Source organism: Plasmodium malariae (assembly GCF_900090045.1).
Source record: "Plasmodium malariae genome assembly, chromosome: 10".
NCBI lineage: Eukaryota > Apicomplexa > Aconoidasida > Haemosporida > Plasmodiidae > Plasmodium > Plasmodium malariae.
Window position 1 is genome coordinate 713686 of NC_041784.1, and position 12765 is coordinate 726450.

Consider the following 12765-nt stretch of genomic DNA (forward strand, 5'->3'; position numbering starts at 1 on the left):
AAAGAACATATACCTTGATGTTACTTTACATTACAGTATGTTGTTGATAAATAAAATGAAAAAAAAATTGCACCTTATAAGGATAGACAAACTGCAGCATAAACAAAAAAAATAAAAACAATAATGAATGAACGAGTAGATGAATATACAAATTGAAAAATGAATGAATATATGAATAAAATAGTACACGAATAAATATATGTGCAAAGGAACAAAACGAAAAAGTGGGATGGTCATAACGCAGATATAGTTGAGCGGCGTTAATAGAATAACGAAAAGGTAAAACGCGACGGTGTGCCTTTATCATAGTGGTTGTTTTAAAAAATAAAAGGAAAGAATATATAATCCCTCCGTAAGAGAATGCCAACAAGGTACTGTTCCAACACATTAGGAGAAAACTACGCAAAATTTTAAAAGTTTCTTTTTAAATTTTGTAATACTGAGCTCTTTGTTGATGTTATGTCCCTCCATGTTGCATGTATTTCTCTCGATCTTGTTAGTAAAGCTGTCATTTGTGTTTCCATTTTTGCATTTATGTTCTCCTTCGCTTTCATGTTTGCCTTCGTGTTCTCTTTTATTTTTACACGCCGGCACCTGCGTATGATACGCTGACAAGGCTAGCAGTAAAATAATATGCCAAAGAGAGTGCTTAAAAAAGGAACGAAAATTACTTTTGGAAGGGGCTTCAATAATTCTCTGGAATTTATAAAGAATAAATAAATTTGGAAATAAGGAGGTTAAGATATACATGTAGGATGTATATCCACAAAAAAAAAAAATAAAAGGAAGAGAAGATAATAATATTAAATATGGTCTACAAAGTTTGGCTGTATATATGCCATTTTGTTTATCTTGTAGTGGAAACATTTTATATTTCCCTTTTAAGTAATCTTCTTTATATAAATACGCTAGAGAATAAAAATGGGGAAATTGCCATAAGAATTGTGTAAAAAATAGTATCCATGGTTCTGGTAAAAATAAATTCTGATCAACAGCTGTACATCCCATTAATGTAGGTATAGAACCAACTATTGAACCTACATGTGTATTATATGGAGTAATAAGTTTTAAAGGAGTATATATACATGCATATAAGAAAATATTAAATAATCCCAAGTAAGATGTTAATGGATTATTAAAAAAATGTAATAGTAATGATCCTACAACTGCTGACGTAAAAGCAAATATCTTTGCATGTGTTAAAGATATTTTATTATTATATACCAATGGTCTTTTTTTAGTTCTTTTCATTATCTTATCAATATTCCTTTCAATAATTTGATTAAATGAATTAGCACTACTACTACAAAGAAATACACCCATTGCTAAGGCGTAAATTTCATTTGTTGATGAACCACCTAACATGAAATAACCAAAAGTACTACTTATAGTAACCCATAAAGTTAATTTACATTTTGACAATTCTAGGTAACTTTTTATATTACTTTTTAATACGCTTATTTTATTTTTCTCACTAGCATCCTTATATAACTTTTTTACCACTAAAGCTGTTTTTTCCTTTAATTTTTCTCCCTTTAAATCTATGCTACTAAAAAGGGGGCTACTCCCATGTGTTAACAGAAGTATATTTCCCCCCCCGTTTTTATGCCTATTTGAATTGGCAAGTGAAACGGATTCGAATCCTGCTTCGTTCCCTGCTTCGACTCCTGCTTCCATTTCTGATTCCCCTTTTTTTCGTGTAACTCCCCCCTGACGTGCCACAGGTACGTGCAAAAGTTTATACATATATTCAGAATATTTTCCGTTCCCATTATTAGTAATACTAAAAAGAGGATAATTTGTGTGGTTCCCACTATTCGGTATGTTTTCTTCTTTCTGCAATATTTTATTATCTAATGAAATACATTTTGTATAAAAATCTATTAATCTTTCCTCTACTGCACTCTTTGTATATTTCTCTTTTTTACTTATATTTGCACCTAACATTACAACACTTTCCTTTTTCAGAGTACCGCTATTTCCCTTAATATAAGTAGAATATAATGAAGAACATTCTGAAACAGTCAACACCTTATTTTTTACCTTTTTATTTGTAACAGCATTTTTTTCAACTATGCTTATGCCTTTTTTTGTTACATACGCACTACGCAATAACCTTTTTCCAAGCATCGTTTTTCTCCTTTCATTCTGTTATTAAAAAAAAAAAAAAAGAACAAATAAGCAAACCGCTGCAAAGCAAAACGAAAAAGGCATAACACATAACACATAACACATAATGCTTAACACATGCCGATCATAATGCTAAGCCCGCTTAACCCATGTTTGAGTTCGTGTAAATACACACATACAATATGATACTTAAAAAAAAAAAAAAGGTCAATTATTATAAAAATAAAATATATCTACAATATTTTTAACCTTTTTTTTTTTTCTTTTTGTTATATTGACATCCTACTAAAAAGTGTAAAAACTTAATATAAATATACATAAATATATAATACTCATAACAAGTTAGTAAAATTTTCCCATAAAAGGAAAATGCTACATATATGTGAAGCACTAATTTAACTTTTTTTTGCCAAAATATCTGTATCGGTTTAACTTTTTTTTGCCAAAATATCTGTATCGGTTTAACTTTTTTTTGCCAAAATATCCGTATCGGTTTAGCTTTTTTTTGTTAAAATATCTGTAACGGTATTGTGTACAGTAATCAAAAAGTGTTCATTAACTCACACAAAATTGGGGAATGGGAAAAAAAAAAAAAAATTAAACGGGCTTATAACCCTTCTGTGAATAAATAAAGAAAAAACGTAATTTACATTTTATTAATTTTTTTTATTTTTTTTAATTTTTTTAATTTTGCTCGTAAAAAGCCCTAACTTTATTCTCAACTGAACAATGCCATTTACCATATCTCGTGTACTTTTTTTTTTCATTTGCGAATAATACAAATTACTTGTACCTGTTAGTCAAACATTTTTGTTATAAAAAGCGCATACACATATATATATTATAACAATTACTCAAGAGGGCAATTAGGAAGAATGTTAAGTATTTAATTGCCTTTTAAGCAATTTTTTTTTTTTCAAAAATTATGAGGTATACAGTATGCGCACACGCCCCATATCATTTCTGCGGGAACAGTTATAGCACTTTTCACTTCAGTTGCTTTCTCTTTTGTCTTATCAAAATAAAGCTATTTTATTATAATTGACAAATAAAAAGAAGTATGAATAGGTAATTTTTACAAGTTTAAATTTAAGAGCATCTAAATTTCATTGAAAAAAGAATATAATAATTTTTTAAAATGTAATGACCAATGAAAAAACATTCCATTCGGTCTTTTTTGAACAGTATTATATTATAACTAACCAGAAGGGGGGAAATTTTAACTCCTGTTATTTCTCGTTTATTGTCACACCATTTGCGCTGTTATATATATATATATATATATATATATACACATACGTATGCACATATTTGTGCATGTGATAATACATGTGAATATATAAGTATATATATTTAAAAATTTCTCAGTATCTTACTTTATCTGTGAACCATACTCCTGTAGTTCCTTTGGGTTGTCCAAAATTTCGAAATAATAAAATAAATGTATAACGGGAATAAAAAAAAAAAAAAAAAAGTTATACCCGTTAGCTGCTTAGCAAAAATTAATACACCCACAAATTACTCAGCAAAAACCATTTAAAATGATGAACGTAATAACAAATTTTCCTTTTAAAAATAATTACTTTTTAATATGTTAACAGATTTGTAATGAAATATATTCCATTTATTTCCTTTGGATTTATATTCATCGTGTACACTTGGAATTGGGGAAGAACATTTTTTTTTCTTTTTTTTTATTTACAACGAAGGAATATTTTCTTTTAAAGATAAAAGGATTATTCTATACAGTACTTATGTATGCTTTTTTTCTTTAATTAAATATTTTCCTTCCTCTATTTCTTTTTTTTTTTTATAAATATAAGTATTTGCAAAATAATGATGTAAGCATGTGTCTTTCGTTTAAAACGTTTCATTTTTAACCATATATTAATATGTACTCTCTTTATTTTAAAAGATAAAATGATCAAACATGTGAAATTTATGTATATACATATATATATATATATATAAATACACTTTATCGTTGTGATAAGTGTCTGTTCTTAAAGGAAATTATCAAATGGAAAATATTAATTTTATTACATGATAATTACATTTACACATAACTAATTAGTAAAATATTTTTTTAAACATTTTTTTCCTCGTTGAAATACCAACTAATTCACGTGCTTAATTTGTATCACTAAATTGCATTTGATAGAGATGCAAAAATTAAAAATGAGAATGGGTGGGAAAAAAAAAAAAAAATTATAATAATGATAACGTAATAATGATAAAATAATAATGATAACGTAATAATGATAAAATAATAATGATAACGTAATAATGATAAAATAATAATGATAACGTAATAATGATAAAATAATAATGATAACGTAATAATGATAAAATAATAATGATAACGTAATAATGATAAAATAATAATGATAAAATAATAACGAAAGTATGGAAATAAAATAGTAGCAAAAATAACTTGAAAAATATTACAATATATCAAAGGAACATTTAGATAAGTTTACTTATACAATGCATACATATTCACATATACACATTTAAGGGGATATCAAAGTTCATCTTTCAAAACGCTTCTTTCAATTATTGCCATTTGAGCGAGTTTAAAATTTATCATTTCACTTGTATACATAATATATTTATTCTTATGCAATATTTTATGGTATATATCATTTCATTATATATCATACAAATCTTTTAAATACATCTTTTATATCGCAAAATGATGTACATATATTATATGTAAGTATGTGAAAAATACGAATGCGTAAAATTGCCAAGTGGTGAAATTTTACATTTTTACAGCTAAAAAAAAAATATTCTGTTAATTTTTTAATTTCCTTTTTTTTTTTTTTTTCTTTTTTTTTTCTTTAGTTGTCCATTTGGCTGAATGTAAACTCAGCGTAAAAATTGAATTGAAAGATGTACAAGAAAATGTACGAACAAATGAGCGAAAAAGTGTGAAACAAAATAGGAAATGCATACATAAAAATAAATTTGTTACTTTTATATTAATACGCGCATATGAGAATTTTTTTTGTGTATTTTTAAATCAATCCTTATACATTTGTACTATATGATATTACATAAATATATACATATATTCATAAAAATTAATATAAATACATATATATATAATACGTTTTTATATATAATAATATTTATACAAACGAGGACAAAGTTTCACAAAACAAAATTTTTTTTTTATTTTTTACTTTTCATATAAATATAACTCAATGCATGCGAAAGGGATTTATTTATTTTTTTTTTTTTTTAAATTGTATTAAAATAATTTAAAATATAATTAAGTTAAAATTATTTTTTCTTTTTTTATATGCATACACAAATACTTAACATATATATATATATATATATATATATATATATATATATATATATACATTTTATTTACGTAAAGTTAAAGGCATTCTTGTGGTTCTCTCTCTTTTTAAATATAGTGTTACGAAAATAATAATATAGAATTTTTACTAATTTCGAGCTAAATAACTTAAATAAAGGAGTGTTTCTTCTTTTCTTTGTTTGTTTTCTTTATTTTCTTTTTGTTTTTTTTTTCCTTTTTTTTTGTGTTCCGAAAATGCGACCATGTGATCCTAATTCAGCTTTTTTTGGATTTATGGGAATTGCTGCATCCTCCATTTTTTCCAGTAATTTTTGAACATTTTAGAAGATTTACACATTTAGCCAAATTTTTGTATATTTATGTACATACGCATATATTTATATATGTATATATATTATGTATACCTTTGCATTATGTGTACACATGAATTTTGCTTGTTTTTCTTTGGAACGTTCATATGCAAGGATAGTTTGTTAGTGTCCTTTGAACCTTTTTTTTATTTTTACATCATTTTCCTCCCACTATAGCATTTGTACATGTGTATTTATATGTTATGTACATGTGTATATATATGTTACGTATGTGTGTATATATATATTACGTACGTGTATATGTATAGTGCATACACGTATAAGTATATTGCATATGTTCATGTGTATATTACATGCGCCTATATGTATATTACATATATATATATATATATATATATGTAATATGTTACACATAAGTTTGTATACATGCCTTATTAATATTTTATTCCATTTCAGATTTGGGGGCTGCCTTTGGTACGGCCAAAAGTGGAGTAGGGGTATGTAGTGTGGGTGTTATGAGGCCTGATCTAATTATGAAATCGATATTACCTGTAGTTATGGCTGGTGTGCTTGGTATTTATGGAATTATTATGTCTATTCTTATATACGGAAGAAGTTAGTACATTCCATAATTTAATACGTGACTAAAGCACACATCCGTATACACATATATATATGCTAACATTTGTGCAAAAAAAACATGGATACAACTTTTTTCTTTTTAATTCTTTTGTGAAATGAGAACTATTTGTTTTTTGTGAATATAACTAAACATTAGCAAATTGTGCGAGCAGTTTGAAGTTACACTTAGGGAAAGTTAATTTGTTGCATATTGTTTTATAAATACATATACACATTTAGAATTTTTTTTTTTTATCTAGCCATATTGCTTAAATGATTTCATATATATATATTTTTTTTTTTTTTTATCTAAATAAAATGAATAAATGATATTTCATTTTTTTTTTTTTTTTTTCGTCAATTTGCAGTGACTCCAGCTGCTGAGTACTCCACTTTTTTGGGATACACACATTTATCATCTGGGTTAATAGTTGGATTAAGTTCATTAGTACGTGAACAAAAGGATTTAAAATGTTTTGAATATTTCTCCATATTCTGTTTTTGTCAGTTCACACAACAAATGTTTGAATGTTTGGATGTGTGAGTATGTGAATATGCAAATGTATGAATGTGCATGTGCCAGTATTTATTCGAAATTGCTTAGCGACCAAATTGTTATTTCTCCCTTAAATTATAGGCTGCCGGATTAGCTATTGGAATTGTTGGTGATGCAGGTGTAAGAGCCAATGCGCAACAAAACAGACTGTTCATTGGAATGATTTTAATTCTTGTTTTTTCAGAAACCCTTGCATTATATGGTAAGTTTTTTTTTGTATATGATACACACAGAGTTTCCTTGGAATGAACGAACAGTTATGCATATAATATACACGCATAAACTTATATATATGTGTGTATATATACTTATATGTACATATATGTGTACATCCGTATTGTATCCCCCGACAGTTTTCGAACATCTCGTTTTTACATCCCTTTCCCTACAGGTTTAATTATCGGTATTTACATTTCCATATCAGAACCGACGAAGCTTTGCGCATCATATGCAACACAATAACTTTATTATTTTTTTTCTTTAACACAAAAGAGAAGAAGATTTATGGCGTATGTAATTAAGTTGAGATAAGAAGCACAAATAGCAGGCAGATTTTTGCAATTATATATTTGTTAACGATTTTATTTTTTAGTTTATGTTACGAGAAAAATCAGAGAAATAGCTTTTATGCATATATGCATAAATTGATAAAGGCTAAAATTTTAATAGAGTAGAACTAAGCGTAGCTACAAAGGTGCGTGTAGTGAGAAGAGGGTAAAAAAAAAAAAAAGAAAAAACAATCAGTAGTAAAAATGATTTTTTTTTTTTTTTTTTTAAATAATATAAATCAAAAAGTATATAATTACATTATGCATACACATGTGTATGCCTATTACATCATAAGAAGGCTTCTTAAAATGTTTAAACGATGATAACTTCTTTTTTTTTAAAATACACCCATTTTAAATAACAATGAACTTTCTATATGTTGCTAAAAGGGAGTTACATATTTAGTTTTATTTTGATACATATATAGATGTACATTATGTACTACTTTTATGTCAGTCTTTTTTATATTATTTTATTCTTATAATATTTTTTTTTTTTTTTAACTTCATACACCAATATAAACGTTAGTAAAAATAAAAAATGAAAAATTCTTGAATGAAAAAAAAAAAAAGTCGTCACAGTGGGGCTAGTCGTGGAACATGTCTGTGTATTGATATATATATGTGCATACATAATACACATAAAAAAAAAGGGGAAAGAAAAATATACATCGATACTACTATTTGTTTGCGAACAATAAATATATTCCTTTATGTGTGCTTAAAATATTTTTAAATAGATTAAAAAAATGCATTTGGAGGAAGCATTAAAATATGCGTAACGTCAAAAGATCGTACTTATTTTTTTAAAAATCGTATGTTGCATTGGGGTATCCTTTTCATTAATTGGGATATACAATATATGCACGAGATTGAATTATTCATGTATATATATTTTTTTCTTAAAAATACTGTAATTATATCTTGTTAAGTCATAAAAATTAAAAAATGTACCTAGCCAAATTTCTACAATTATGTCTAGTTTCCATTGCAACAGGTCCTTTAATTTTTGTCGCCTTCAATTTATTTTTTGCTATAATAACAAATGCATTGTCATCAAATTTTATGTAACTGCCATCTTTTCTTTTAGTTTCTTTTTTTCTCCTTACAATAATTCCTTTAGGAGTCTTTTCTGAAATACCACATTCGCTAGTTTTATCTCGTATAGACACTCTTATCCTATCTCCTATTTTTCCTGTACCCCATTTATTCTTTCCAATTCCAATTATACATGCCTTTATGACTCCACTGTTATCTGCACATCGGACCATGGACTGCCTCCAAAGACCACTAAAAAGTTGCGTTAGCCGTATCATTAATTACGGTTATGCAGTCAAGTACGCATAAATATACATATACATATATTTATACGTACATAATAAATTGTAGCGAAAAGATTTTATCTGTAAATTATGGTGCAACAACCTTTTATATTTTTTATTTTCTTCAGCGTAGTAAGAAAACCATGAAGCTGATTTTACTTAACTCTTTCCATTTAACAGTATAATTCAACATGTAGTTTATGAGAACAAAAGGAAGAGAACAAATGTGTATTTTTTTTTTCTTTTTTTTTTATCTAGCCAAAATAGTAAAACATTTCATTTTTTTTTTTTTTTCTAGCTAAAATGGTAAAACGTTTTAATTTATTTTATTTTTTTTCTTTGATATATATTATCATGAAAAATGCAAAGTTGTCATTTTGAACTTAAGTTTATATTTACGTAAAGAGAAAAAATTTAGGGTAGTATAAGCCCTGGGTACATCTTCATAAAGCTGAAAACTTTCGAACGGAGAATGAATTGTTATCACACTTTCACGTATACGTACAAATATTTATTTAAGTATTATGTGTACATATTTAATATTATTTTTGTGCTTATTTTAAAAAGGGTTACCCCTTCTATGTTTTTTTCCTTTTTTTAGTACTTTGTGATCGCCAAACTTTTTTTTCTATGTTCATTTTATGTTTTTAAAAAAGGCATTTCCTTAAAAATATTTTGCATGAATAATAAATTTCATGCATTACTGATACAAATGCTGCGTTATTTATGAATCATACTAATTTAAGCAGTTCACAGAACATGTATATTAAATTAAATGATAAAAACTAGTTTTTTAATCTTTTTCAATGTATGCGCAAGTATAACACATAGTTACTTTTGCGTAATGTAAATATATAAAAATTTGTAAATTTTACGAAACATTTATTTTTGTACGAAATCAAATTCGAAAGTTAAGAATAAATACCCATAATCAACGGAATAAAATTTATTTTGAAAAAGAAGGGTGCATATTTTAGTAATCCTTACTAATATCAAAGGTGCTGTTATCAAATGTTTCATGATAAATGAATACACGTAACGTGGAAATTATGAATAAGGATGCGGTAACGTTTTTTAAACAAAAAGGAATAGAGATTACTACTATTACATATATATATATATATATATATATACGTATTTCGTTATACACATGTCTACTTAACTGTGCATGGTGCACCATTCACAGTTCAGAAACATACGCACTACACACATTTACACCACAAGAAGTTTTCGTTCATCCTACGGGGAAAACGGGAATATACGTAAAACGTTTTGCGCACTATTGTTTATTTGGTTTAACTAAGCAGCCTTTGTAAGGTGCCTCTTGGCCATGCGCATGTATATATAAGTATAAACACATGTACACATATTTACACGTATTTACACATACAAGAATATAGTTATATGGAATAAAATGAGGAGAGGTAGGTAATATGAAAAAAAAAAAGAAAAAAAAAAGGTTCTCTAAAAACGCACCATAAAACCTTTTTTCTTTTGTTTTTCATAATTATTCTTTATCGTCACGTCGGAAAAATGCAAATATTTGGAGGCCTCTATTTTTTGGTTCCTGATATATTCAATTATTTGATCTTTTTTGTTAAGAGGATAATTACTTTGGACTTGCTTCTTCTTTGTTAAATAAATAACAATATCATTTTCCCCAATTTTACTTTCTTTTCCGTTTCTCAAATTATAATCATTGGGCATAAGATATAGACAATAATATTTTTCAAATAAGTGTTCATATTTTTTAGTATAATAATCTTTTAACGAAATTAGAGATTTTTCTAAATAATCTTGCCTAATAATAATAAACTCATTATTTATTATAGTACCACTAAAATTTTGTGGAAGAAACAATATTGGTATATCTATAATTTTATTATTATGTTCATTATAATTATTAGTATTTTCTGAAATTAATAAAATGTTTTTTAATGTCTTATCTGAAAGTTCTTCATTTCTTTTTTTCAAATTATTAATTTCAATCTGACTTAGTTCAGGTAATTTTAATTTAGATAAATAATCATTTTTTTCGGAAGTTGACAAACTACATATATATCTGTGAACTTCATCAGATATATTACCCCATGCATGAACTTGTTTTCTCCATTTTTTCATTTCCTTATTCCACTGAGATAAACTCAGTTTTTTATCGATTCTAGGTGTTTCTGGGTGCCAATCATTTTTTAAATTCTCACTCCTTTCTTTTTTTGGCACAGCATTTATATATCTTTCATATGATATCAAGCGCTTCGTTAAACTAATATTCTTAAGTCTTTGATTTATTTGTGCTTTGCTTAACTGGTTGTTCACATTTTTATATTTGTTTCTCTGAAAATTTAATCTTTCGCTCATTTCGTCAAATAAGCTATAATTTTTTTTTTTTTTTTTTTTTTTTTTACGTTATATTTAAATTTAACTGTAATATTAGCCAACAAGAACATTTAGATATTTGTTTAACAAAAGCTATGAACTAAATAACAGAATGTATTTATTTACAGATAAGTGAATAATATTTTAAGAAGCATTATTGTTAATTATGTGCATAAGATTTATTTATTCGTTGCATAATTGCATTATATGTATGAATTATAAGCAGCTTTTTTATTATGTTAGTAGAGTGCATACATTACAGCTTAACGTGTCAACAGAGCAGTGTAATGGAGTACATAAGAGAAAAAAAAAAAAAAAAAAAAAAATCTTCCAAATATGATATGCATATGCTCATGAGGTTTTATCTGTTACAAAATTTGAATAAACATGTATAGAATAAACTTACCATTTTTAATTATATAGCGCTTTTTATATTTGTACAAGCGTATGTACCACCTAAGATTTTTGAAATGAACAAATGTATGTGTACATTTTATTACTTTTTCTTGAACTTTATATTTTTATTATTATTTACGAAATGGATAAAGATAATAATTTTCATTTCTTTTCTTTAAGGGAAATCACAAAATAGGCCTTTAAATTTTATGGAAAAAATTATTCTAAAATATAAACCACTGCACATACATATGTGCATACATGAGTTATACATGTGCACATATATACACACATATTAATACATACGCACATGTACACACATCCACGTAATACGCAGTAGTTATTTTAAGGCACACGTTAATGGTTCTCCAAAAGGTCTCCTACAAAAAGTTGTACATTTTAAAAAAAAAAAAAATTGTCCTCTTCACATGTTATTTTAGAAAAAGTATTGAGTGTAGTTAAAAATTATGATGAATGGAAAAAATGGAAAAATGGAAAAATGAAAAAACGGAAAAATGGAAAAATGAAAAAACGGAAAAATGGAAAAATGAAAAAACGGAAAAATGGAAAAATGAAAAAACGGAAAAATGGAAAAATGAAAAAACGGAAAAATGGAAAAATGGAAAAATGGAAAAACGGAAAAATGGAAAAATTACAAAATTACAAAATTAAAAACATAAGCATTACATCGTCTATTTACGCCGTACATTTATTTATACGTTATACGCATATGTAAATAGTTAATTAGACAATTTTAATACTAACTTATTATTTCAAATTATGTGTTAATGCTCACCACTTTTTAATCACATAATATTTCTTCTTTTGAGATACGAAATGAGCAGTTATAACGTATCTATTATTACACGTTTTGGTAATATTCTCAATTTTAATAATATAGCTATTTTATTTTATTTTATTTATTTATTTTTTTTATATAATATCACATTAACAGGCAAGAAAAAAAAACAAAAAAAGAATATAATTTTTTTCAAATTAGTAAAATAATAAAATAAATAGCTTTTTAACAAATGAAAAAAAAAAAAAAAAAAAAAAATAGCCAAAAATAATTTTCTATTTTACTTTATTAGTTTATTTTTAGAACTTTGCAACTTTGCCACTTTACAACTTTACAACTTTACAACAGTTATATATAGCCATGCAAAACACA

General features: G+C 25.9%; 4 protein-coding genes across 4 annotated transcripts; 1 reads left to right on the forward strand and 3 right to left on the reverse strand.

Moving 5' to 3' along the window:
- Positions 1–387: 387 nt before the first annotated feature.
- Positions 388–2130, reverse strand: COX10 (protoheme IX farnesyltransferase, putative; the record flags this gene model as incomplete). Its single annotated transcript, XM_029005439.1, has 1 exon — positions 388–2130. The coding sequence occupies one exon, from the start codon at positions 2128–2130 to the stop codon at positions 388–390; it is 1743 nt and encodes a 580-aa protein (XP_028862028.1).
- Positions 2131–5698: 3568 nt separating this feature from the next.
- On the forward strand, positions 5699–7414 carry PmUG01_10025400 (V-type proton ATPase 16 kDa proteolipid subunit, putative; the record flags this gene model as incomplete). The annotated part of the gene is made up of 5 exons (XM_029005440.1): positions 5699–5768; positions 6232–6390; positions 6765–6844; positions 7034–7154; positions 7344–7414. 5 exons carry the CDS (start codon positions 5699–5701, stop codon positions 7412–7414), a joined length of 501 nt encoding a protein of 166 aa, XP_028862029.1.
- A 1027-nt stretch (positions 7415–8441) lies between these two features.
- On the reverse strand, positions 8442–8816 carry PmUG01_10025500 (mitochondrial ribosomal protein L14 precursor, putative; the record flags this gene model as incomplete). The annotated part of the gene is made up of 1 exon (XM_029005441.1): positions 8442–8816. The coding sequence occupies one exon, from the start codon at positions 8814–8816 to the stop codon at positions 8442–8444; it is 375 nt and encodes a 124-aa protein (XP_028862030.1).
- Positions 8817–10286: 1470 nt separating this feature from the next.
- On the reverse strand, positions 10287–11180 carry SLBP (histone RNA hairpin-binding protein, putative; the record flags this gene model as incomplete). The annotated part of the gene is made up of 1 exon (XM_029005442.1): positions 10287–11180. One exon carries the CDS (start codon positions 11178–11180, stop codon positions 10287–10289), a length of 894 nt encoding a protein of 297 aa, XP_028862031.1.
- Positions 11181–12765: the final 1585 nt, after the last annotated feature.